This window comes from Neoarius graeffei, chromosome 1 (genome assembly GCF_027579695.1).
Source record: "Neoarius graeffei isolate fNeoGra1 chromosome 1, fNeoGra1.pri, whole genome shotgun sequence".
Taxonomy (NCBI): domain Eukaryota; kingdom Metazoa; phylum Chordata; class Actinopteri; order Siluriformes; family Ariidae; genus Neoarius; species Neoarius graeffei.
The window spans coordinates 70,621,039-70,648,293 of NC_083569.1; the positions used below are offsets into that span (position 1 = coordinate 70,621,039).

General features: G+C 41.8%; 1 protein-coding gene across 1 annotated transcript in view; it reads right to left on the reverse strand.

Moving 5' to 3' along the window:
- Positions 1–12,487: 12,487 nt before the first annotated feature.
- brms1 (BRMS1 transcriptional repressor and anoikis regulator) overlaps positions 12,488–27,255 on the reverse strand; it is a 66,955-nt gene continuing 52,187 nt past the window's right edge. The window contains exons 5-11 of the mRNA XM_060918230.1: positions 22,069–22,148; positions 21,844–21,940; positions 20,806–20,898; positions 20,005–20,069; positions 19,827–19,866; positions 16,953–17,061; positions 12,488–14,480 (exon numbers count right to left, since the gene is read on the reverse strand). Of these exons, the coding sequence (XP_060774213.1) occupies positions 14,363–14,480; positions 16,953–17,061; positions 19,827–19,866; positions 20,005–20,069; positions 20,806–20,898; positions 21,844–21,940; positions 22,069–22,148 (602 nt within the window). The 3' untranslated portion in view covers positions 12,488–14,362. The remainder of the gene's footprint in view (positions 14,481–16,952; positions 17,062–19,826; positions 19,867–20,004; positions 20,070–20,805; positions 20,899–21,843; positions 21,941–22,068; positions 22,149–27,255) is intronic.

Consider the following 27,255-nt stretch of genomic DNA (forward strand, 5'->3'; position numbering starts at 1 on the left):
TTGCTTGATAGGGAGGTTTATTTATTTCATTTATTATTGTTTAGCTCTTTTACCTTGACCACAATTCATAAAGGTATAGTCCACACTGAAACACATTCAATATGCTTATCCTGAAATATTTATGATCTGCATATCAATTTCAGAGGCGCCAATCTCTCACGTTTAGCCATAACATTTATGATACTTGAACTCTTGCTATGGCAATACGGGAAACACCTGAAAACTACGCTTTTCTGCTTTTTCAGATAAAGCAGCAGTCAGACCAAATGTGAATAAAATTCACCTCATGGAAGGCAGTCTAAATTAAATTTATCTAAATGAATTCACAAGGGGCGGCACGGTGGTGTAGTGGTTAGCGCTGTCGCCTCACAGCAAGAAGGTCCTGGGTTCGAGCCCCGGGGCCGGCGAGGGCCTTTCTGTGTGGAGTTTGCATGTTCTCCCCGTGTCCGCGTGGGTTTCCTCCGGGTGCTCCGGTTTCCCCCACAGTCCAAAGACATGCAGGTTAGGTTAACTGGTGACTCTAAATTGACTGTAGGTGTGAATGGTTGTCTGTGTCTATGTGTCAGCCCTGTGATGACCTGGCGACTTGTCCAGGGTGTACCCCGCCTTTCGCCCGTAGTCAGCTGGGATAGGGTCCAGCTCGCCTGCGACCCTGTAGAAAGATAAAGCGGCTAGAGATGATGAGATGAGATGAGATGAGATGAATTCACAAGTCGCAGTCAAACATAAAATCACAGACAATCCTGAGTGTATGTGATCGCCTGGATTTGGCAGTGAGCGAACATTGATTTGAGAGTATCATGTGATCATTGTGATTAGTCTTTATGCTACCAAAAAGTCTTGCTGGATTTGAGTGACGGAAATGTGTGTCAGCTGTGCAAAAAGGTGGAATAACTGACAAAATTACTAAAGATTGCGATCTCATATATATATATATATATATATATATATATATATATATACACACACACAGTCGTGTTCAAAATAATAGCAGTGTGTTTTAAAACGTGAGTAAAGCTCAAAATCTTTATAATAGTTTTTATGTCCATGCATTGGGAACACTGCACATTATATTCTACATCAAAACATGAAGAAAAATGCATGAATATTTTAATTACTTTACAGAAAATGAAGAATATGAATATTAGGCTGTTCAAAAAAATAGCAGTGTCTGCATTTTTCATTACAAACTCAAATATTTACTGTATAAACTGAAAAAAAATCTTTAGGATTTAGCATTCCTATGAATCACTAAACTAATATTTAGTTGTATAACCACGGTTTCTGAGAACTGCTTCACATTTGTGTTGCATGGAGTCGACCAACTTTTGGCACCTGGGAACAGGTATTCCAGCCCAGGATGATTTGCCAACATTCCACAATTCCTCTGCATTTCTTGGTTTTGCCTCAGAAACAGCATTTTTGATGTCACCCCACAAGTTTTCTATTGGATTAAGGTCCGGGCATTGGGCTGGCCACTCCATAACTTGAATTTTGTTGGTCTTGAACCCTGATGCTGCTCGCTTACTGGTGTGTTTGGGGTCATTGTCTTGTTGAAACACCCATTTCAAGGGCATTTCCTCTTCAGCATAAGGCAACATGACCTCTTCAAGGTGGTGCTTGCACCACCATGCTTCACTGTCTTCAGAGTGTACTGTGGCTTGAATTCAGTGTCTGGGGGTCGTCTGACAAACTGTCTGCGGCCCTTGGACCCAAAAAGAACAATCTTACTTTCATCAGTCCACAAAATGTTTCTCCATTTCTCTTTAGGCCAGTCAATGTGTTCTTTGGCAAATTGTATCCTCTTCAGCACGTCTTTTTTTTTTTTTAACAGTGGGACTTTGAGGGGGCTTCTTGCTGATACAGTGGTGCTTGAAAGTTTGTGAACCCTTTAGAATTTTCTATATTTCTGCATAAATATGACCTAAAACATCATCAGATTTTCACACAAGTCCTAAAAGTAGATAAAAAGAACCCAGTGAAACAAATGAGACAAAAATATTATACTTGGTCATTTATTTATTGAGGAAAATGATCCAATATTACATCTTTGTGAGTGGCAAAAGTATGTGAACCTCTAAGATTAGCAGTTAATTTGAAGGTGAAATTAGAGTCAGGTGTTTTCAATCAATGGGATGACAATCAGGTGTGAGTGGGCACCCTGTTTTATTTAAAGAACAGGGATCTATCAAAGTCTGATCTTCACAACACATGTTTGTGGAAGTGTATCATGGCACGAACAAAGGAGATTTCTGAGGACCTCAGAAAAAGCGTTGTTGATGCTCATCAGGCTGGAAAAGGTTACAAAACCATCTCTAAAGAGTTTGGACTCCACCAATCCACAGTCAGACAGATTGTGTACAAATGGAGGAAATTCAAGACCATTGTTATCCTCACCAGGAGTGGTCAACCAACAAAGATCACTCCAAGAGCAAGGCGTGTAATAGTCGGCGAGGTCACAAAGGACCCCAGGGTAACTTCTAAGCAACTGAAGGCCTCTATCACATTGGCTAATGTTAATGTTCATGAGTCCACCATCAGGAGAACACTGAACAACAATGGTGTGCATGGCAGGGTTGCAAGGAGAAAGCCACTGCTCTCCAAACAGAACATTGCTGCACGTTTGCAGTTTGCAAAAGATCACGTGGACAAGCCAGAAGGCTATTGGAAAATGTTTTGTGGACGGATGAGACCAAAATAGAATTTTTGGTTTAAATGAGAAGCGTTATGTTTGGAGAAAGGAAAACACTGCATTCCTGCATAAGAACCTTATCCCATCTGTGAAACATGGTGGTGGTAGTATCATGGTTTGGGCCTGTTTTGCTGCATCTGGGCCAGGACGGCTTGCCATCACTGATGGAACAATGAATTCTGAATTATACCAGCAAATTCTAAAGGAAAATGTCAGGACATCTGTCCATGAACTGAGTCTCAAGATAGGCCGGGTCATGCAGCAAGACAACGATCCTAAGCACACAGGTCGTTCTACCAAAGAATGGTTAAAGAAGAATAAAGTTAATGTTTTGGAATGGCCAAGTCAAAGTCCTGACCTTAATCCAATCGAAATGTTGTGGAAGGACCTGAAGCGAGCAGTTCATGTGAGGAAACCCACCAACATCCCAGAGTTGAAGCTGTTCTGTACGGATGAATGGGCTAAAATTCCTCCAAGCCGGTGTGCAGGACTGATCAACAGTTACCGGAAACGTTTAGTTGCAGTTATTGCTGCACAAGGGGGTCACACCAGACACTGAAAGCAAAGGTTCACATACTTTTGCCACTCACAGATATGTAATATTGGATCATTTTCCTCAATAAATAAATGACCAAGTATAATATTTTTGTCTCATTTGTTTAACCGGGTTCTCTTTATCTACTTTTAGGACTTGTGTGAAAATCTGATGACGTTTTAGGTCATATGTATGCAGAAAGATAGAAAATTCTAAAGGGTTCACAAACTTTCAAGCACCACTGTAGATTAGCTTCACACAGGCATCTTCTAATTGTCATAGGTAGCTTCAGACCATCTTTGATCACATGGAGCTGATCATTGGCTGAGTCTTTGCCATTTTGGCTATTCTTTGATCCATTCGAATGGTAGTCTTCCGTTTTCTTCCACGTCTCTCTGGTTTTGTTGTCCATTTTAAAGCACTGGAGATCATTTTAGCCGAGCACCCAATCATTTTCTGCACTTCTTTATATGTTTTCCCCTCTCCAATCAACGTTTTAATCAAAGCACGCTGTTCTTCTGAACAATGTCTGGAACGACCCATGTTTCTCAGGTTTTCAGAGAGAAATGCATGCACAACATGTGTTGGCTTCATCCTTAAATTAGGGCCACCTGATTGACATCTGTTTTTTCACAGACTGAATGACCTCACTAATTGAACTCCACACTGCTATTATTTTGAACACGCCCCTTTCACTTAATTATTCAAATACACAGACTCAGGAGCATCCATATCATGAATGTTGGGTCTGTTGGTTTTCTATGACTCTACTACACCTACAGGTAAATTATTTGCCATGTAGTAATATAATTTCTACCAAAAACAGTGATTGATCTGGTTAGTCATGTTGGACTGCTATTATTTTGAACACAACTCTGTGTGTATATATATATATATATATATATATATATATATATATATGGGCGGCACGGTGGTGTAGTGGTTAGCGCTGTCACCTCACAGCAAGAAGGTCCTGGGTTCGAGCCCCGGGGCCGGCGAGGGCCTTTCTGTGTGGAGTTTGCATGTTCTCCCCGTGTCCGCGTGGGTTTCCTCCGGGTGCTCCGGTTTCCCCCACAGTCCAAAGACATGCAGGTTAGGTTAACTGGTGACTCTAAATTGAGCGTAGGTGTGAATGTGAGTGTGAATGGTTGTCTGTGTCTATGTGTCAGCCCTGTGATGACCTGGCGACTTGTCCAGGGTGTACCCCGCCTTTCGCCCATAGTCAGCTGGGATAGGCTCCAGCTTGCCTGCGACCCTGTAGAACAGGATAAAGCGGCTAGAGATAATGAGATGAGATGATATATATATATATATATGATCTCTGACCTCTAGTGGTACAGAGATTAGTGGAAACTTAGGGTCTCGAATGCTGCTGTAAGTTTCAAATGGCAAAAAACGTCATTGACGTGAGCTCACATGCCTAATCTTGTGCCTCACAGTGCCAGCTCAGACCTTACCACTGAGCAACTGGTGCCTTCAGAGAAAGGAGCTTACTTAAAGGGATTTATCTTTCACTTTAATCACCTACAGTACACACAAAAATACGTGCAATAAAGTGAAATCTTGACTGTCAGGAGTTGAAGGTCCACCTGAGCCCAGCCTTGACCCATGAGTGTTACATTGAGACACACACTTATCTGCTCACTGAGCCACCAGTGCACACACAGAGCAGGTGGTATGAGTCATGCCTCAGGTCAAATCCTGAAATGGATGAAAGGAATTAAGATGTCAGGCCTAGTCGGGGGCTATTCAGGATAAACTTTAAAAACAGTCTGGCCCATGTGAGGCTTTGTGAGAAAGGTCTTGCCTCATTTGCTGATTCAAATTTGGCCTTGTTTCTTTTTGCTCTTGGATGTCTGTTTATCAGACATCATGGCTGCTTTTGAATGGTATGCGAAAGAAAAGCCCTACTTTCTATTAGCACCAGTGATTCAGCAGGTAAATGTGTTGTGTTTGTGGCGCTGGAACTCTGGGTTGGATCCCCAAGTCGGACTGAAAAGCTGCATGAACAAACATGCACTCTCAGAAATAGGGGTATGATGGGGGTCTATTTCTTTCCCCCAAGGTATAATATAGACTAATGTACCCCCTAGGATTCATTATTGGACCTCAAGGTAACTATGTGTACCTTTTTAGAGCCAGAAAGGTATATACAGTGTCTTGCAAAAGTATTCATCCCCCTTGGTGTTTGTCCTGTTTTGTCGCATTACAAGCTGGAATTAAAATGGATTTTTGGGGAGTTAGCACCATTTGATTTACACAACATGCCTACCACTTTAAAGGTGCAAATTATTTATTTATATATATTGTGACACAAACAATAATTAAGATGAAAAAAAAAACCAGAAGTCTGGAGTGTGCATAGGTATTCACGCCCTTTTGTATGAAACCCCTAAATAAGAGCTGGTCCAACCAATTCACTTCATAAGTCACATAATTAGTTGATTTAAGATCCATCTGTGTACAATCAAAGTGTCACATGATCGGTCACATGACGTCTGTATAAATCACCCTGTTCTGGAAGGACCCTGACTCTGCAACACTACTAAGCAAGCAACATGAAAACCAAGGAGCCTCCAAACAGGTCAGAGACAAAGTTGTGAAGTATAGATCAGGGTTGTGTTATAAAAAATATCCCACAGAGCACCATTAAATCTGTGTGGAGTTTGCATGTTCTCCCCTTGTTGGCGTGGGTTTCCTCCACAGTTCAAAGACATGCAGTTAGGTTAACATGGGACGGCCTTGGGCTGAAGTGTCCAAGAGTGGCAGCATGCACATACACAGCGGCTTTGCTCTCCTATGATGAACTAAATTTCGTTGTACAGCGGAGATGGGAGTATCTGTCCATAGGACCACTTTAAGCTGTACACTCCACAGAACGGGGCTTTATGGAAGAGAGGCCAGAAAAAGTAATTGCTTAAGAAAACGCATTTGGAGTTTGCCCAACAGCATGTGGCAGACTCACCAAACACATGGAAGAAGATTCTCTGGTCAAATGAGACTAAAATTGAACTTTTTGGCCATCATGGGAAACACCATGTGTGGCGCAAACCCAACACCCCGAGAACACCATTCCTACAGTGAAGCATGGTGGTGGCAGCATCATGCTGTGGGGATGTTTTTCATCTGCAGGGACAGGAAAGCTGGTCTGGACTGAAGGAAAGATGGATGGCACTAAATACAGGGCAATTCTGGAGGAAAACCTGTTTGAGTCAGCCAGAGATTTGAGACTGGGACGAAGGTTCATGTTCCAGCAGGAACATGCAAGAGTGGTTTAAAGGGAACATTTTAAATGTCTCGAAATGGCCTAATCAAAGCCCAGACCTCAATCCAATTGAGAATCTGTGGCATAACTTGAAGATTGCTGTACACCAACGCAACCCATTTAACTTGAAGGAGTTGGAGCAGTTTTGCCTTGAGGAACGGGCAAAAATCCCAGTGGCTAGATGTGCTAAGCTAATAGAGACATACCCCAAGAGACCTGCAGCTGTAATTGCAGCAAAAGGTGGCTCTACAAAGTATTGACTTTGGGGGGTGAATACCTATGCACACTCCAGATTTCTGTTTTTTCATCTTATTGTCTGTCACACAATAAAACAACAATTTTCACCTTTAAAGTTGTAGGCATGTTGTGTAAATCAAATGGTACTAACCCTCCAAACATCCATTTTAGCTTGTAATGCGACAAAACAGGACAAACACCAAGGGGGATGAATACTTTTGCAAGACACTGTATATGTTCTCAAGCAGTATATAAAGGGCACAAATAAATACCTAAGGCAACGGTCACACTACAGCTCACGATGCTTTGTGATGGGTTATCATTGAAAATGAGGCATTTGGTGGCGATGCTTCCCCGAGCTTCGGGAAGTATTCCCAAACCCATCTGCAAATATTTTCCACTTAGTTTGTCGACGAAAACATCGCCACTCAATTTCAATGCATGCATTGAAATTTTTCATGCCATTTTTGGACACTCATGAAGCAGAGACACACCATTACATTACAGTTATTTAGCAGATGCTCTTATCCAGAGCGACGTACAACATACCCAGCACAACCTGGGGGTTAAGTGCCTTGCTCAAGGGCACTTCAGCCATTCCTGCTGGTCCAGTGGATCAAACCAGTGACCTTTTGGTCCCAAAGCCACTTCTCTAACCATTAGGCCATGGCTTCCCCAAAAAATACCAAAAAACAATTTATGAAGTTCTGAGAACATTCGCCATGCATCGTACGATTGGTGGTGATGCTACCAATTTATCATCACCAAGTATTCACAAACCGATTGCGAGTTGTAGTGTGACCAGGGCCTTACAGAGATCTTGCAGTCACGTGACCGGAAAGTACACAACCCCCATCTTGTCGGTCAAAAACACAGCTGAATACTGCTGCACTCGTGTACAGGATGGATCAATTTCAACCGACGGACTACACGGCTCATTTTTCTAATGAACAGATAACTAGATCTCATCTCATTATCTCTAGCCGCTTTATCCTTCTACAGGGTCGCAGGCAAGCTGGAGCCTATCCCAGCTGACTACGGGCGAAAGGCGGGGTACACCCTGGACAAGTCGCCAGGTCATCACAGGGCTGACACATAGACACAGACAACCATTCACACTCACATTCACACCTACGGTCAATTTAGAGTCACCAGTTAACCTAACCTGCATGTCTTTGGACTATGGGGGAAACCGGAGCACCCGGAGGAAACCCACGCGGACACGGGGAGAACATGCAAACTCCACACAGAAAGGCCCTCGCCGGCCCCGGGGCTCGAACCCAGGACCTTCTTGCTGTGAGGCGACAGCACTAACCACTACACCACCATGCCGCCCAGATAACTAGATATATGTCTAAAATAAACGATTTGTTACCCTTATGGCTTACCGGACGGAGTTTTCACGACCGGATTTTGAACTGCCAGCGGAATACCCGGACGTGTATGATTCCCTCATTAACTTTCCCTCGCTGTTCAGTGGTGAAGCACTGCGTGCTTATAAATCTCTGGACAGTTTTCTTTACAGAAATTCAGGATTTGTCAGCGATTCAGATGTGGCATCTTGTAAACAAGAAAATAACAGTCCTCATTGGATGGGTAAGTCACTTAAGTATTGAGTATAGCACTGACCAGCCGATTATAGAATAAGGTAATTCCAAATCGTCCGTCTTGTTTACATGGATCTGGCGTTGGAGAGGTAGAGGTTTGGCAGTAGAGGTTTGAGTAGCTGTTTTCTGAGCTTAGTCAACAGGCCGTCTCTGCCTGTAGCCTCGCTTTTGCTTCTGCTCCCGGCTCCGCCTCCTTCGCTTTGCTTCCGATAACAATCCACGGAGACCTCGCTGTCTCGTCCGGAATGTTTTTTTTTTTTTCCTCGTCCGGAATGTTGTGCATGCGATGGAAATCGCTACAAACCGTCATTTTCTGCTGGAAACCAATGTCCAGTAAGTCCATACGGTTGTAGTGGATATTGAAGTCCGGTACAGACGAACAACATGCAAAAATACACACAAAAACCATAAAAACCGTGCACAGGTAGGGAGAGCTTGTAGCCGCAGCCGTTGTAGTAGAATTGTATATAGTAGGGTTTTCCAGAAGAAAAGGTAGAAGTAAAAGCAGAAGTAGAACCAGAAGTAGAAGGCGGAATATGGCGTTTGACCGACACGATGCCGTCTGTCACAATCTGGATCGGCTGTGACGTCATATGCAAGTGCTCCATAGGGTACTACCCCAGTGACAAGTTGTTGTACTCCTAATGGTACAATAATGTACTTTATTTTCTGAGAATATGGGTTATGTTAATCTGGATTAAAACAAACCTTTATTACTTTATAATATTGCAAGTAGACAGTATTACTGTATATGTATATTGTACAGTAAAACCAAAAATACTGTAGTGGGGCTTTTCCCCCCTTGGTGATGATCTACCAAGCCTTTACTGCAGCTGTCTTCAGTTCTTGATGTTCTTGGGGTGTAAGTGAAATGCATGCTCAATTGGATTAAAGCCAGGTGATTGACATGGACATTACACAACATTCCATCTTTGCATTAAAACAGTCTTGGCTTGCTTTGTCATGCTTCAGGTCATTGTCCTTCATTGTGAAGCGCCTTCCAATGAATTTTGAAGCATTCGGCTGAATATGAGCAGATAATGTAGCTCTATACACTTCATAATTCATCCTGTTGCTTTTGTCAGCAGTTATATTGTCAAGGGAACCAGTTCCACTGGCAGCCATGCATGACCATGCCAGGAGATGAGGTGGTATTCTTTGGATCATGATCAGTTCCTTCCCTGCTCCATACTCTTCCCTTACCAGCATTCTGGTACAAGTTTATCTTTGTCTAATCTATTCATAGGATGTTGTTCCAGAACTGATTTATGTATTTTAGCAAACTCTATTCTGGTTTTCCTGTTTTTGAGCCTTACCATTGGTTTACATCTTGTGGAAAACCCTCTACATTTACTCTGCTTAAGTCTTCTTTTGATTGCTGACTTTTATCACAGATACACCTACCTCCTGAAGGATGATGTTCATTGGGTTAACTGTTGTGAAAGGGTTTTTCTTCACAAGGGAAAGAATGCTTCTCCCATCCACCAGTTGTTTTCTGTGGTCTTCCACGCCCATGCCACAGGCAGCATGGTGGCGTAAGTGGTTAGCACGGTCGCCTCACAGCAAGAAGGTTCTGAGTTCGAGCCCAGCAGCCGACGGAGGCCTTTCTGTGTGGAGTTTGCATGTTCTCCCTGTGTCTGCATGGGTTTCCCCCCACAGTCCAAAGACATGCGGTTAGGTTAATATAAGGCGGCCTTGGGCTGAGGTGCCCTTGAGCGAGGCACCTAACTCCCAACTGCTCCCCGGGTGCTGTTAGCATGGCTGCCCACTGCTCTGGGTATGTGTGTGTGTTCACTGCTTCAGATGGGTTAAATGCAGAAAGGAATTTCACAAGTGTGTGAAGAATAAAGTTGTACTTTCTTTTTAGCGTTGGCGCCTTTTCAACAATGTACCAAGCAGGCTTGTAGTATTCAAGTACAGGACTTGGACTCGAGTCCGACTCGTGCCCTAATTTTAAGGACTCATGACTCGACTTGGACTTGAGCACTGATGACTTGGACATTAACTGCATTCGGACTCGTAAATTGGAGACGAGGACTCTGATTTTTTTTCTTTATTTTTTGTAACATGCCATAATTTGGCATAAGATATTTACATCTACATTAATTTTTGTACTAATTTCATGTAAGAGTGTCACACCTGTGCACCTTGGCGCGTGCATCAGATAGACTCTCAGGCGTGTTCTGGACAGTGCGCGCGCCAAGCACCGTAAACAACTCGCACCTGCACAGGATGAAGCGCGCCTATATAAAAATGCACGCACTTTGCGAAGTATTGAGTTGCGTTGCTAACACATTTCCGAGCCTTATTTCCCTGTTTGGTTTCCTGATCTCTGATTTCCTGTTTCTCGTCTGTGATTCTGCCGAGTCTACGATAGCCTGTTTCACTGTTTTAGCTGCCATTCTGGATTGTTTACCCGTCTTTGCTTGTATTAATAAAACCACACCTTCTGCACTCACATCCATCTCCCAACCATCTCTGACAGAATACTACACACTCCCTGATAAAGAGAAGCACATTCACCTGTTCATACGTCATGTTCAGGAACAAACTAATGCTAATGGCGCTAAAACAGCCACTGTCAAATGGTACAGTTGGAGTTTTGCTCTCAGACTCAACTCGAAATTTTTTTTAATGACTTGGTCTTGAACACTGGGGACTTGGACTCGAGGTTTAGTGACTCGCCAACACCACTGGTACCAATTAGTTGATTTGGCCACATCTACTGTTCTCTCTGGTGGATTTGTTTTGATTTTTCAGCTTCATGTTTGCTTGCTTCACTCTCAGGGACAGTCGTTTGGACTTCAGATTGATAGTTAAAAGCAACAAAATCCAAATGCAAAACTTAACTGTTAAGTCTAGCCCAATTAACTTTAGATCTTATATGTTCTTACTTGGAAGTGAAATAATGAGGGAATAAACACACACACACACACGTTCAGGGACCGCTGAGCTGAGTTTACATATAATACCGTGATTGTGTGTAATAATGTGAATTAGCAAAGCAAATAAAGCATTAACTATAGAAATTTAATCAACACAAAATTTCTAGTCGGTCCTCTATTCTAGACAGTGCAGCATGACCCCTGTTTTCATCTCCCCTGAAGCCCCAAGTGGGACAGAATAGCCATTCTCTCTTGATTTCACTGCTGAATTTAATGCTTCGGTGACATGGTGGCGCAGTGTATAACATGGTCACGTCACAGTAAGAAGATCCTAGGTTTGAACTTCATGGGCCTTTCTGTATGGAGTTTGCATGTTCTCCCTGTGTCTGCGTAGGTTTCCCCTGGGTGCTCCAGTTTCTCCCCACAGTCCAAAGAATGAGTGTGTGAATGGTTGTTCATCTCGGTCTCTGCATTAGCCCTGCCCAGGGTGTACCCTGCCTCTTGCCTGAAGTCAACTGGGATTGGTTCCAGCTACCCCCCCCCAACCCTGATGGATAAGCAGACTAGAAGACAGATGGATGGATTTCTTGCTCCACTGGAGTCTAACAACAGTCTCAATACTGTGTTCCTTGCAGTGACAAATCAGACCTCACCCCCAGATGCCAGAGCTCATGCCCTCAGAAGAATGAGCTTATTTACGAGGTTTTATCTTCACTTTATATCACCTACACAAAAGATGTGTACTTATAAAGACAAATCTTGACTTTGTGTTATTGATGACCCACCAGAGCCCAGCCTTGAACTGTATCACACTGAGATACAGCTTATGTGGCTGCTAAGTCACCAGGCATGGCTCGGTTTCAGACATACTTGTCCTTCACTCGTGTCTGAAGCTTTCTGCCTGTATAACTTTATATAGGATAACTAGTATAGAAGCCTGCCATTGGCGTTCCCCTGGAAGCCCCAACCTGTCCCCCATCTCACATTAATAACCTTTTGCCAGTAGCTCTGGTCTTGCCTCAGGCTTGGACACTGCTCTTTATTGCGATTTTTCTCCCACATTACAGATATTGATGCGTCAGTCATAGTTTGTTGTGCAAGTAAGATTAGTTTTTTTTTTTTTTATTACTCTTTGGTTAATAGGACATCTAATGTGCATTTATAGCTTAGGAGTTCAACACACTAAAGTTCACTGAGCTAAACTGGTCACATCCTTCTTTCTTTAATCAGCGATCATGATGTTTGGCAACAAAAAACAGTAAGCCGTTTAACAAAAAGACCAGATTTTAATAAACATTTGTTATAAATACGTTTATATTAAACACTTAAATAAGCTTTATAAGCACCCTCAGTTTCCAAATAAAAATACTCTTTGCACTTAAGGCTTATCAAAATGAGCTCAAAAAAAAAAAAAAAAATCTTACATCACAAATCTCCTTCTGAAGTGCAATTTTAATTAAAGCGGCATTTTGCAACTTGGCCCTATTAGTCTACAAACGTGGTGTCGTTAGAGAAACGGCACCAGGGCGTGCAATAAAACCCAGTCATACTAGCTTTTGAAATTAATGTAATTCAATTCAAATTCAGTGGAATTTGTTGAGCTGAACACTTTCAAAGCAAAAAACAACGGTGTCAAATTCACCTTTGGTGAACTGCTAGAAGTGAAATCAAATCGTGAAGCGGAAGAATGTAAAGCACTGCAGAAGGTCCAAAATAATCAAAGAGCTCATTTTAACAGTGGGAAGGCATGAGATTGGACATAATACTTCTAGACCTGACTATAAAAGTATGCATAGTACACAGGATCTCTGGAGGCTGGAATTGATGGTATAACTATGTTTTCTGCTTTTTACAGTCACTAGCAAGCAACATGGGTAAGCACAAAGCTTTGTTTATGATGTAGAACTTGATTTCTTCATTCATTCATCTTCAGTAATTGCTTTATCCTGGTCAGGCTTCCATTATACCTGGAGCCTACCATGGAAACCCTGGACATGAGGTGGGACTAGACCCTGGATGGTACAGGATGTGTTTTATTACCCTTTACAAAAGTTGAATTGCATTATCAACGTTGAGACACATTCTTCAAAGTTAGCTGGCTAAACACTAACTGCACCGTAAGGAACCTTTTTTTTTTTTTGGGCAACCAAAGTTGCCTTGGTCACACCAATTTCAGAAGGAGACTCAAAGTGCAAATTTCCAGTGTGACTGCAGCTTTACTAGTGTAGCTAGAAAATGTGTGACTGCAGTCGATGAGGCCTTTGCAAAATCTTTAGTGTACTTCTTTATAGGAGCATTGTTTTAAATCACATTACAGGCATGCTGTGGTTACGTTTACACAGAATGCTCCACTTTTGGCTTTAGGTAATCCAGTTTATTAGACTGGTATGTGGTAAGAGTAAGGATACATATATTCGACTAAATGCATCTATATGATCCCTATTTGGTCTACAGTCTTGCGTTTCTCCATAATGGGGTGTAGTGGTGTATAAATGTGTAACTGTGGGTGTGTGGCTGCAGTTGGGGAACAATGATTCAGCAGTTTCCGTTATTGGGCCATACGCTGTGTGTGCTGGTGAACAGAAGCTGCTGTTATGCCGTCTGCTCAGTGGAAAGCCTGTGTGTTAGTGAAGCACTCCTTCCAGTGCCATATTGTGTTTATTGATGAAGCTCTGTTGGCTAGCTGTCTGTCTGCCTGTCAGGAATTACCGAGCAGTGTAGTAGTGCAGACACACTCGACAGGATGGACTCATGGTTACAACAGTTAATATGCTGTACATGGGTCAAAGACAAAAGTTTTTTTTTTGGTAAAGTAATAATTTAGGGAGTTACAGTAGTCTTAAGAATATTCGTCATATATTTTTCTTTGATTATTTGTTTAATGTTTTCTTAATGTGGACTGTTATTCTGAATCACTTTTGTGCAGTTTAGAACTTTGTTTTTTCCTTCAATGTCTTTTTTTTTTTTTTTAACCTTCACAGAAGTAACACTGGAATGATCTTAATGCATGTTAGTAATTTTTTGAAAAATTAACATGAAAAAGATGCCAAAAAAGACAAACATGGTCTTTGACCCATATACACACCTGCAGCACACAGCAGGGCTGTGTACATTTGCGCTGTGCGCGCACATATATAAACTCTAGGCTCTCCTGATTGTATATTTGCCTTTCTGTAGCTGTGAGATGTAGATTTTGGTTTTGCTGCCATCTGTCCTTTTGAACCACACTTCCCCTGCACTGACTGCTGTTATTACTGCCCTGGAAAAAGAAAGAAAGAGAGAGAAAATGAACAACTGCATTTCAGAGGAAAGCTTAATGTGTGTTCAAAATCCTAAGTAAGGCTGTAAAGTCAAAGGCATTAAAAGCATTTAACTGCTTCCTGCAAAGCTACATTAAGCCCTGTTATAATACAGATTAAAGAAACACTTTTGAGTTTGTTTTTTTTACCTAATCTCCATTTAGCACATGTATGATTAGCCCAGACAAGAATCTCAACATACCAAGCAAACAATGTTATTTGAAACACACTTGTAATAAAAGTTTATGGGTGTTACTGAACCAGGAAACTAACAGTAAGACTCTTCAGATGAGACAGACCTCTAAAACTTTTATACCTGATACTGAAAAACTGTTCGGATATACTTATCCATTTTTTCAAAACAGTAGTACGAGAGTAAAAAGTACAGTGGTGCTTGAAAGTTTGTGAACCCTTTAGAATTTTCTATATTTCTGCATAAATATGACCTAAAACATCAGATTTTTCACTGGAAACGTTAGTTGCAGTCAGCGCTCGAAACTAACGGTGCCCCGGGGACTATAAAAAATGTCATCGGGACACAAAATTATCATATCTGGGACAATCCCGGGACAATGGAAAAAAATAGATCTAGAAAAAAAGTTCTACATTAATATTATTTACAAAGCCGTAACACATACGTAGACATTCACCTAATTTGTCAATTTTAAAACGTTAACAGCGAAAAATACATTAGTAGCTACACTTTTGATGCACCTGCATCCGTAGGCTACAGAGCAGCGCATTCTGTTCTAGAATCTTCGGCCGGAGTCCGCATTATATGGACTTGGAATGGAATTGCTACCGCACACGCTGCGCCAACTCTTGCCAGAACAAAAATGCTTAAGTGGTTGAAGCGGGCCGACCGCGGGGAAGAAACTGAAAGCCCAGACATAACGTCTCCGGGACCTTCAGGATCCAAAGTGTCATCGCCTGGTCTGCAGGCAACGCGAGCAACTGAATGAACTTAATGAACACTGTTAGACACGTTATAAAATACAACAGGAATGATGTGGATGATATTGACGGAAGATACCGTTCAACAGAATAAGTGAGTTTTCTTGGTGTCTTTCTAGTTCAGAAAGTTTAGTCAGTCAGCAGCACAACTAGGCTCGGACCTGCCACTATGCTGATGTTGCTAACATTTGCACCCACGTTTCGGCAGCGAAAGTTCATAAAAATGGATAACGGAAAGTTCATAAAAATGGATAACGGAAAGTTCATAAAAATGGATAACGGAAAGTTCATAAAAATGGATAACGGAAAGTTCATAAAAATGGATAACGGAAAGTTCATAAAAATGGATAACGGAAAGTTCATAAAAATGGATAACGGAAAGTTCATAAAAATGGATAACGGTAATGGTGAAAATTATAAGTTGGCCTTATAAATGCCAACAGATATTCAAGGTATAAGTAGATGAAATGAACATAAAAGGGGTCTTATTTTCAACTAAAGTGTACTGCAGATGTAGGGAGTTTAAACATTTTCTGAATGAGCTAGTTGGCCCCTTTAAATAAACTAGTATACAGTGAGATCGCCAAAGTTTAATAAACTGAAAATGCAATAACTAATTTTGAAGTAGATGATGTATTGGACATGTGTCGCTTGTGTCTTGTGACTTAATGATATAAAGGGTTCAAAATCGCATAGTTACAAATATAATAGTAACTTCATATGATAATATTAACCACTGGTTATTTCAGAGAGGAAAAAAATGGGGACACTATTGCTTCCATTCGGGACAATACAACACAGAATTCGGGACCACTGGGGGACACAAAGAAAAAAAGTTAATTTCGAGCCCTGGTTGCAGTTATTGCTGCACAAAGGGGGTCACACCAGATACTGAAAACAAAGGTTCACAATACATATCTGAGTGGCAAAAGTAATATTGGATCATTTTCCTCATTAAATAAATGACCAAGTAGAATATTTTTGTCTCATTTGTTTAACTGGGTTCTCTTTATCTACTTTTAGGACTTGTGTGAAAATCTGATGTTTTAGGTCATATTTATGCAGAAATATAGAACATTCTAAAGGGTTCACAAACTTTCAAGCACCACTATTTTAAATTCTTTACGTTTTTTCTGAGGTTTAGGTGTATTATCAAGGACAAATTGTACAGATTTAAATCTTATTTTACTACTATGCTTTACTGAAGAATTCGCCAAAACTTGCTACACAGATGTTTAACGTTTCCAACAAATTTACCCTTTACACGTCCACTACCTCCATTATATATTTCAAGTTTTAGCAATACTTTTCCCCATGCCAAAAAAAAAAAAGTTCTTGTTCTTCACATATACTGTACTTCAGGGATACAGGTGCATAGAGGTTAGGCTGAAAAATGTTGCAGTATTCCTTTAAATAGATTTTGTGCTGAAAAATAAAACAGAGCGAGACAGACAGAGAATTGTAGCGGGAATACTGACTGTGTTGGGCTTTCATCATTGACTTCCAATAGCACAGTGTTGCCCTTTGAGAATCTCTCTCCCTCATAAAACAGAGTGCCTCCTTCACAGCGTACTGACAACTGACGACCTGCCAGAAAGGAAGAGGGACAGACATATGGGTTGACAAGTTTGCAAAAAGGAATTAGGAGAATAATAGCACGTGTCAGTGCAGTATCATCTTGCCATCACATGAACACCTTTATTCCTGACAGTTTCAACTTTATTAAATTAGCACTGGCATGTATATGGGTGCGCTGTTACAGCTCGTATAACACCTTGAAGTTTTGTGTTGAAGTCAAAGCAAACTGCTCAGTTCTCCTTTACAGAACAGTCTACAACAGACCTATCCAGCTTGCTGGGTTTCAGTCACGTGACCCTTCTTAGCGGTTTTACCGGAAGTGAAATAGCTGGTGGTCTAAACGGCTGCCGAGTGCAAACAACTAGCGATAACTTATCAGAGTACGCTCGTGATCTAGAAGCCACTGCTCGCTTTAGATATATTCAGAAGATTGCTGTGTGCAATGGAATCGACTCCTACAGTCTGGGAAAGAAGGATGTGTCATACAATCTCGAAAACCACCCTTCAGTCGAGTTCCCCGACATCTCGAACTGTCTGGTGTTGCAGACGTCCTTCTACACCGCAAAACAGATGAAAGCGTGGAAGAGTATGGAGGCTTACAACTTTTTTGTATGTGGCTGGGTAAAGGAGCTCGCTATCAAGTCGCTGCCGAATGAATCCTGTATTGTTTTGGCCCTTGTAAAAATGTTTAAGCTTTTCGTTCACGTCTTTACAACGAAGCGCTGCAAGTTGAATTGTAAACAAACAGTTTGCCTGATTCTCACTTGTGTTGGCTCTGATCTCTCCGGTAAATCATTCACAAACCCCTTTAAAGACCTGGATCTTAGTTCAACAAGACGGAGAAGTGATCACGACGCACTGTAACTGTACAGCTGGGGAAGAATTTTGTCGCGACCTTCATGCATATGGACTTTGTGAGGAGTAAAGAAAGAAACAGCTGGGGACTTTTGCACTTCATGACTTTTTTTTTTTTTAAAGTACCGTAAAATGATGACACATAGCAAGAAAAGTACTTGGAGAACACTAAGGACATAGCTGAGAGGGATACAAACATTTCACCGAGTGCTCACTGCAAACTCGAGCATGCTTCGACTCGGCTCCCTTCGATTTCTGTGAGAGGTTCACAAAAGCCACCTTTCTTGACGCCTTTTCATGAAATCCTGTGTTCGTTCACCTTTTTTTTTTAATTTTTATTTTTTATTAGTTCACGGGGAACCCTGAAGAAACTTCAGTTTCACGGTTTGATCAATTCGAACAACCTAAAACAACGCAAGCGTAAGGCATTTTTCATGCAAGCAATGCACCTTCTCCGTACAAACGCTTTGTCAACTGAGCTTTGGTAGACCACCAGCTAAAGTTTTTAACTAATGAGGCGGATGTGAAACCCAGCAATATAACCGTGTACAATGTTGAAAATGTGCTGACAGACTGGCCAGTTAAAATTATTCTTCTAACAATTATTTTTTAGAAATGATGAAAAAAAAACTAAACAAAAGAAATATGTACTGATTGTACAGAATGTATGAATTCATTCTGGCAGCTAATATCAACAGAGACGACTATTTTACTTGAAAGCCCAGGATCATTTATGCCCACTGTCTTGCTATCAAGCTACCTCTCGGCGTTAGCAGGCCAGTTAATCCGAGTCAGTCGACATTGCTAGCTAGCGTCTGGGGGGGGGGGGACTGCTAGTTTCAGCTACAATGACTGACAAAATAAGCAAATATTTTTTCAACGCGTCACCAGTGTTAAGTATAATGCACCAATGTCCACAAAGGAACAAATGAAGGAGGATGGAAGGTCTTTTTCTTTCAATAAAAGAATGAAAATGGAACCGAGGAAGAAATAAGACAAACGGGGGGAATGAACAGAAAAAAGGAAAGAACAAAAAAAATATGAAATTAAGGAATGAAGAAAGAAAGAACAAGGGAAAGCAAGAAAAACAAGGATGAAAAAACAAAAGACCAACCTGCCCCAGATGTTTATACTCCGCATACTCAGTTTAATAGGGTGCTCGAGAGTGCGCAGATGTTCTTGTGATGCTACGATGCAGTTCTACACTCATTCCACTACCAGTCTCACTTACGCTACACTGCCCCAGGCATGTTAGAGAGATTATAATATAAATTCTGCAAAATCTGCGCGCGCACACAAACACGCACCAGTTTATTTGCTTTGGAAGACAAATCCTGTAATGCACGCATGCATTTGCAATCTAGCCTCTGAGGTAATTAAGCTATAATAATAATAACCATAATGAAGGATTTGAATGAAACATTATATAGATTTTCTGCACAGATGAAGGTATTATAGCGAGGCAAGTAGAGCAGAGAAACAAAACAGAGGGAAGCGGAAAGGAGTCTAAATTTGAGCTATAATATACAGTGAGAGTTTCTGGAGAAGTAAATTACGGCTGAAAGCTTCTTGGCTCATAGCGAGGGCTTTGATAGGGATCGAGTTAATCCGCAAGTAATGAATTAGAGGCTGTTGGAGGCGTGATGCAGTTCAGAGCTTGTTAGAGAGGAGGCGGTTTATTGCGGTTTTTACAGGCGTCGCTCTCAAGTGACCTCTGACTGAGAAAGAGACATCTGACTGATACACCGCATCACAGGACACTGTGCGAGAGAGAGAACATGCACGCGTGCAAGAGAGAGAGAGACACACACTTCTGGGGATTAGAAGGTTAGAGAGTGCAAGCTGATGTGGCTACACACATCATACACAGACAGACGCACACTTCGATTAACTGTCAAGTGACACACACTGGGACTTACTGTCTGACTTCTTCTTCAAGGGGATTAGTGCTGCTTTAGCCTGAGGATAAGGGCAAAGACACTGCGATCAAAATTCCATTTTGCATCAACAAAAACACACACGGGTTTTTTTTTTTTTAAAAAAACAGTAAGCAAATTGTGATAATGGATGATTGAACAGGTGGTGACAGTTGACTACCTTCTTGATGGCTGTCCAGTCTTCCAGTATGTCAATGTCCCTCAGCATGTACACTATGTAGGGTCCTGTGTGAGACAGAGGGAGAACGATACAGATGGATGAGGTGATGAATAAAGGATGGGTATGCACACGAGGATAGGAGTGGGTGCTATTGTGAATACATCATATACCAACAGGGAACGGGTTCTGTTCTGGTTCGTGCATCAAATTTTGAGCCCTTCGGAGCATTTTGACCAAAAATAAATTGGTTCGGAACCTGCAAAGTTGGCTCCCAGCTGGAAACGAAACATAGCTGCTTCCTCTCCAAACGTGTCATGAGTTTGGAGAGGAAGCAGACAGCAGCAATGGAGAAAGGATACATCCTTAGAAAAAAATGGAATGAAAACAAATATCTGCAATAACAGAACAAAAGCGCACAGGTAAACAATACGCACCACCATCTACTGTTGTTTACTTCTGTTGTGCATTGTGCAACGCCCCCTGCTCTTGATGCATCCTGGATTACAAAACCGGTGAAAATGTGGGCCAGTTTGCTAGCTGGCACCAACATTCAAAGAATCCTGAATGGAACCGGTTCAAGAACCCATTCCGTATTGGTTACAAAGGGGTGATGTATTGAGATACCCGACATTTTTACAATGCTCAATATTCATCACAAAATTACATTTTGGTGAAGGTTTGCTAACAAATTGATTTTAAAAACCACTGATGACTGAAAAAATATCATTGTTAATATATCAATATGAATATTGATGTGGTATCACCAACCTCTACAGAAGGATGGCTTGATGGAGGAGTTACCTGAAACAAGCGCTGGCTTTTTCTTCCTCTCCAGGTGGCTTAGGTGACTTCTCTTCTTGCACTTCTTCATCCGCACTTCATCACTCCACCACTCTGAGAGAAAAAGAAGAGAGATGTTCATTTTTTTAAGTGCAATTCTAATTGTTTTATTTCCCCCTTGCATTTGATATTGCTTACTCTGGTGTGCATCAGGCTTGTAGTACTCGAGTCCAGGACTCGTGCCCTAATTTTAAGGACTTGTGACTCGACTCGGACTTGAGCACTGATGACTCTGACATTAACTGCATTCGGACTAATCAACTGGAGACAAGGACTTGGATTTTTTTCTTTATTTTTTGTAACATGCCATAATAATTTACCGTCAGATATATCTATATTAATTTTTGTACTAATTTCATGCAAGAGTGTCACACCTGCGCACCTTGGCGCGTGCATCGGATCGACTCTCTGGTGCGCTCCGGCCAGCGTGTGCCAAGTGGACTCTTGCGCGCACGCCATAAACAACTCGCACCTGCACAGGATTAAGGTGCAATCAGCGTGCCTATATAAAAACTGTGAAACACACACTTACTTTGCGAAGTATTGCGTTGCTGACGCATTACTGAGCCTTATTTCCTTGTTCGGTTTCCTGATTTCCTGTTTCTCATCTTTGACTCTGCCGAGTCCACGATAGCCTGTTTGTGCCTCGCTCGACCTGTTGCCTGTTTCACCATTTTATGATTTTGCCTGCCATTCTGGATTGTTTACCCGTCTTCACTTGTATTAATAAAAACACACCTTCTGCACTTACATCTGTCTCCTAACCATCTCTGACAGAATACTGCACACTCCCTGATAAAGAGAAGCACATTCACCTGTTCATACGTCATGTTCAAAGTTAATGGTGCTAAAACAGCCACCGTCAAATGGTGTGGTTGGAGTCTTGTTCTCGGACTCGACTCAATTTTTTTTTAAATGACTTGGACTTGAACACTGGGGACTCGTGACTGGACTCGTCCCTAAACCTCAAGTCCTTGACTACAACACTGATGTGCATACCTGAGGTGATGTCCACACTCTGCTTGTCTTCCTCCAGCCTGCGGATCTTTTCCAGCAGCTCCGTCTTCATGGTATCAAACAGCAGGATCCTCTCACTCTGTGAGCATCCAAACACACACTATTTAGAATGACCCTTTCCACAACACCTCCACTCAATCATACTGGTTCTCAGGCTGTGTGCGCGCACACGTGCGTGCATCATCTTTGCTTCCTGAATCGTATTACCTCCAGATGTTGTTTGGCCCCCTGTATCTCACACTCATGTTTGTGTTTGATCACCTGAAGGCACAGCTCTCTGTAAACACCTACAAAAAGCAACACACAGTGAGTATATTCAAATCTGCTCCAAGACCAGCTAATCCGAGTCTAAGCCCAAATGGGAATTGGCAGTAATTGAGAAATCAAAGGAACAGTCCCAGTGACTGAATCACCATTAAAAAGCACAGCAGTGACCCCACTACCTTCAACAAGGAGGAAGTGCCTGGATTAACATTAGTCCATTGTCTGAACAGGTATTTTGTTAATCAGCTTATATTAGCCGAAACATAATTTCCCACAAAAAGGCTCAATGATAAAGGTTTTTTGACTTGTCCCCCCCTCCAAAAAAAAAAAATAAATAAAATTCACATCATCATGAAGTTAAAATTATATTAAATTTCACCCCATGAATAATAAATGTAATAAATAAACATGATTAATTGAAAAAGCTTTGTACAGGGTAGACAAATTAGTCATCCAAGTCCCTGGGACAAGCAGCTTTCATTTCCAGGTTATTAGTCGGTTGGTTTGTTTGTTTAATTCATAGCTGCTCATCAGACAGTGCAAGTTTAACACCCCCCCCCCAAAAAAAAAACCTACACTATATAGCCAAAGTATGTGAACCCCTGGCCATCACATCTGCATGTGGGTCTTCCCCAAACTGTGCCACACATTTGTCTAGACTGTCTCTGCAACCTTGCAAAATTAAGTGCAGCACAAAGCCACCTGTCATGCTTACTACACAGTTCAACATGCTGTATAACAACTGTTTTGTTTTGTTTTTTTTTACACCACATCTCATACCTGAAATGTTAGCTACCAATGTGCCGACTATGGCCCTGTTCACACCTGGGATTAGAACACAACTCCACGTGTCTCGAGTGACCACTTGTGACTGGATATCAGTTCTCTGCTCTATGTGCAAATAAACACGTACATCATTTGCAAAGACCAAAAGTAGTTGTTTTTAAAATGGTGGGAGGCAGCAATACACGTTCTGTTCCTACAGGGTTTCCGTTAGCTGGCATCACGTGTAGTTGTCCTCTAGTTTAGTCTAAAGTCCTTCCCGCACCGTATGGTGCATAAGGCAGCGCCGATCTCAGTTTCTGTAGCCCTCGACCTCTCGCCTATTACATAGCTAGGGTTACAGTGGAGGGGCGCTAGTCCTCTGGTAACAGTGAGAGTTTGACTCCCCACTCGCATGTGTATTGCCTTGTCAGACGGCAGTAGGTACCATTTTTATGATGGTCTTTGGTATGACCCAACCGCGAGTAGAACTCGCGATCTCCCGATCGAGAGGCGGACATGCTAACCACTAGGCCAACTCGCGGTGTGGCTATCCGGCAGATGAAAATATCAACCAAACAAATACATTTGTTAATATAAAATATTAAATGACCCAATATTGTGTGACCTATGGTACTTGGCATATGTTGCCAAGACACCTTAAATATAAACTTGTATAATGCAAAATTTGGTTTTGCTTCCACTGTTATGACAGTGAGAGATTCACCGAGTGAGTGGTCATGAGATCAAAAGCACACTACATACAATACACAGCAAGAGCCCTGTGCTTTGGCTCAATTCTGCATATTAGCATGACTCAGAAATATCAAAACTAACACTGCTCATCCAGTTTAAAAAAAAAGCCAGCAAGACTACAGAAAAGCCTCAAGCTCCTAAAGAAATGGAACATGTGACAACCCCCCCCCAAAAAAAATCCCGACAAACTTAAATGTAGGCTAATGCCTTTACTTAATTAACAATAGCAAAGGCTATTTGTTATATTTAACTGTTGTAGCCTATATGTTCAGTTTGCAAAAAGTTCATTCAGAGTGACTACTTTTATAAAATACATTTCATAAAATTAAAAAATGTTAGCATTTGTGTTTAATGCTTTTTAAAAGGTAGGCGATTCTACAGCTATGCAGATGACACTGCTCCTGTTCTGAAGATGGCATGCAAAAGAACTGTTGATGCCTTCACCATAGCATATAGTAGATTGGGTCTTACCCTTAACATCAGCAAGACTGAGACTATGTTTCAGCATGAATCTGGATATCCATCACTTTCAGACCCTCTTCCATCAATCCAAATCAATGGCAAACAACTTAAGGTTGTCAATAACCAAGTACCTGGGGAAGTACTGTCTCAAGCAATGCCTCCCTGGATCTGGAAATTCAAAGCCGTATCAGTGCAGCTGTAACAGCCTACAACAAACTCAGCAAGAGGATTTTCTGTAATAAAAGACATCCAATCCAATACAAAGATTATGGTTTACAAAGCCATCATCATACCCACACTACTTTATGGCTGTGAGACATGGGTCACTTATTGGAAGCAGATGAGACAGTTGGAAACATACATCACTGATGACAGTTGTACCATCAGCGATGTTTGAGGTGAATTCTGAATATTAAATGGCAAGACAAAGTAACAAATGCTGACGTACTTGAGAGAGCATCCTCATCTAGCCTGAAATCGATCATTCCGCATCAATGACTAAGGTGGGCTGGTCACCTCTATACAGCGCTCGAAACTAACGGTGTCCCGACGTCCCGGGGACCATAAAAAATGTCATCGGGACACAAAATTATCATATCTGGGACAATCCCAGGACAATGGAAAAAAATAGATCTAGAAAAAAAGTTCTACATTAATATTATTTACAAAGCCGTAACACATACGTAGACATTCACCTAATTTGTCAATTTTAATTTTAAAACGTTAACAGCGAAAAATACATAGTAGCTACACTTTTGATGCACCTGCATCCGTAGGCTACAGAGCAGCGCATTCTGTTCTAGAATCTTCGGCCGGAGTCCGCATTATATGGACTTGGAATGGAATTGCTACCACACACGCTGCGCCGACTCTTGCCAGAACAAAAATGCTTAAGTGGTTGAAGCGGACCGACCGCGGGGAAGAAACTGAAAGCCCAGACATAACGTCTCCGGGACCTTCAGGATCCAAAGTGTCATCGCCTGGTCTGCAGGCAACGCTAGCAACTGAATGAACTTAATGAACACTGTTAGACACTTTATAAAATACAACAGGAATGATGTGGATGATATTGACGGAAGATACCGTTCAACAGAATAAGTGAGTTTTCTTGGTGTCTTTCTAGTTCAGAAAGTTTAGTCAGTCAGCAGCACAACTAGGCTCGGACCTGGCACTATGCTGATGTTGCTAACATTTGCACCCACGTTTCGGCAGCGAAAGTTCATAAAATAGATAACGAAAAGTTCATAAAAATAGACAACGGTAATGGATAACGGAAAGTTCATAAAAATGGATAACGGTAATGGATAACGGAAAGTTCATAAAAATGGATAACGGTCTCATATCATCTGTAGCCGCTTTATCCTGTTCTACAGGGTCGCAGGCAAGCTGGAGCCTATCCCAGCTGACTACGGGCGAAAGGCGGGGTACACCCTGGACAAGTCGCCAGGTCATCACAGGGCTATGGATAACGGTAATGGTGAAAATTATAAGTTGGCCTTATAAGTGCCAACAGATATTCAAGGTATAAGTAGATGAAATGAACATAAAAGGGGTCTTATTTTCAACTAAAGTGTACTGCAGATGTAGTGAGTTGAAACATTTTCTGAATGAGCTAGTTGGCCCCTTTAAATAAACTAGTATACAGTGAGATCGCCAAAGTTTAATAAACTGAAAATGCAATAACTAATTTTGAAGTAGATGATGTATAGGACATGTGTCGCTTGTGTCTTGTGACTTATTGTAAAAATGATATAAAGGGTTCAAAATCGCATAGTTACAAATATAGTAGTAACTTCATATGATAATATTAACCACTGGTTATTTCAGAGAGGAAAAAAATGGGGATACTATTGCTTCCATTCAGGACAATACAACACAGAATTCGGGACCACTGGGGGACACAAAGAAAAAAAGTTAATTTCGAGCCCTGCCTCTGTAGAATGCTGGACTATCGTCTTCCTAAACAAGTCTACTTCTCGCAGCTGTCTCATGGTACCAGGCCAGTGGGCACGCCAAAGAAAAGGCACAAGGACCTTCTAAAGTCCTCCCTGCTGAAATGGGGAATCAATCCTAACGAGTGGGATCAACAGGTTTGGAAAAACATAACCTACGATGGTGTTCTTCACTTTGAGAAAACCAGAGACTTATTGAAGAGAATCTGCACGTCGTGAGCGTAGGAAGGCCACCGCCCAACAGTGTCGAGACAATCAATCGATAGATTGGTCATAGCTGAACCTCTTCCATTAATCCATTCAGCCACCATACTCTTAAACAAGTGACAATGATGATTATACAGCCATTTAAAACATATATGTCTGGGAGTTGGCTGGAATATTAATGACGAGTCCCTGGAGTTCTCCTTGTCTTCTTGTAGCTAAACCTGATCACACATTCCATTTTTGTACTGATTACCGCCGTGTCAATGCAGTCACGGTATCTGACTGTTATCCTCTTCCGAGGCTTGATGACTGCATTGACAGGGTGGGGTCAGCTGTGTTTGTGAGCAAATTTGATCTGCTCAAAGGTTACTGGCAAATTCCGTTGACAGCCAGAGCCAAGGAAATTTCTGCCTTTGTAACACCGGACGATTTTGTCTTATCGCGTAATTGCTTTCGGTATGCGTAACGCTCCCGCGAGTTTTCGGAGACTGATCAATACAGTGTTGTCAGGTATGTCTAATTGTGAGGCCCATCTTGATGATGATGTATTGCACAGTCCTGATTGGTCCAGTCACCTCGTCCAAATTTGAAAACTGTTTCGGCGTCTCTCGTCTGCAAGTTTGACCATTAATTTGGCAAAATGCGAATTTGGAAAGGCTACTGTTACGCATCTCGGCCGCTTGGTGGGAGGGGGTAAGGTGCGTCCGTTGGATGCAAAAATCTCTGCCGTCTGCAATTTTCCTGCCCCTGCTGATCGCTGCGAGCGCCGCAGATTTCTTGGCATGGCAGGCTACTATCGTGCGTTTTGCAAGAACTTCTCTGCTGTAGTAGCCCCGTTAACTGATTTGTTAAGTCCGAAGGTCCCGTATGCCTGGTTGGAGCAATGCAGTAGGGCTTTTGAAAATCTGAAGTCGCTTTTGGTTGCGGCTCCAGTTTTGAGTGCGCCTGATTTTTCAAGGCCCTTCTCCCTTGCTGTCGATGCATGTGACTA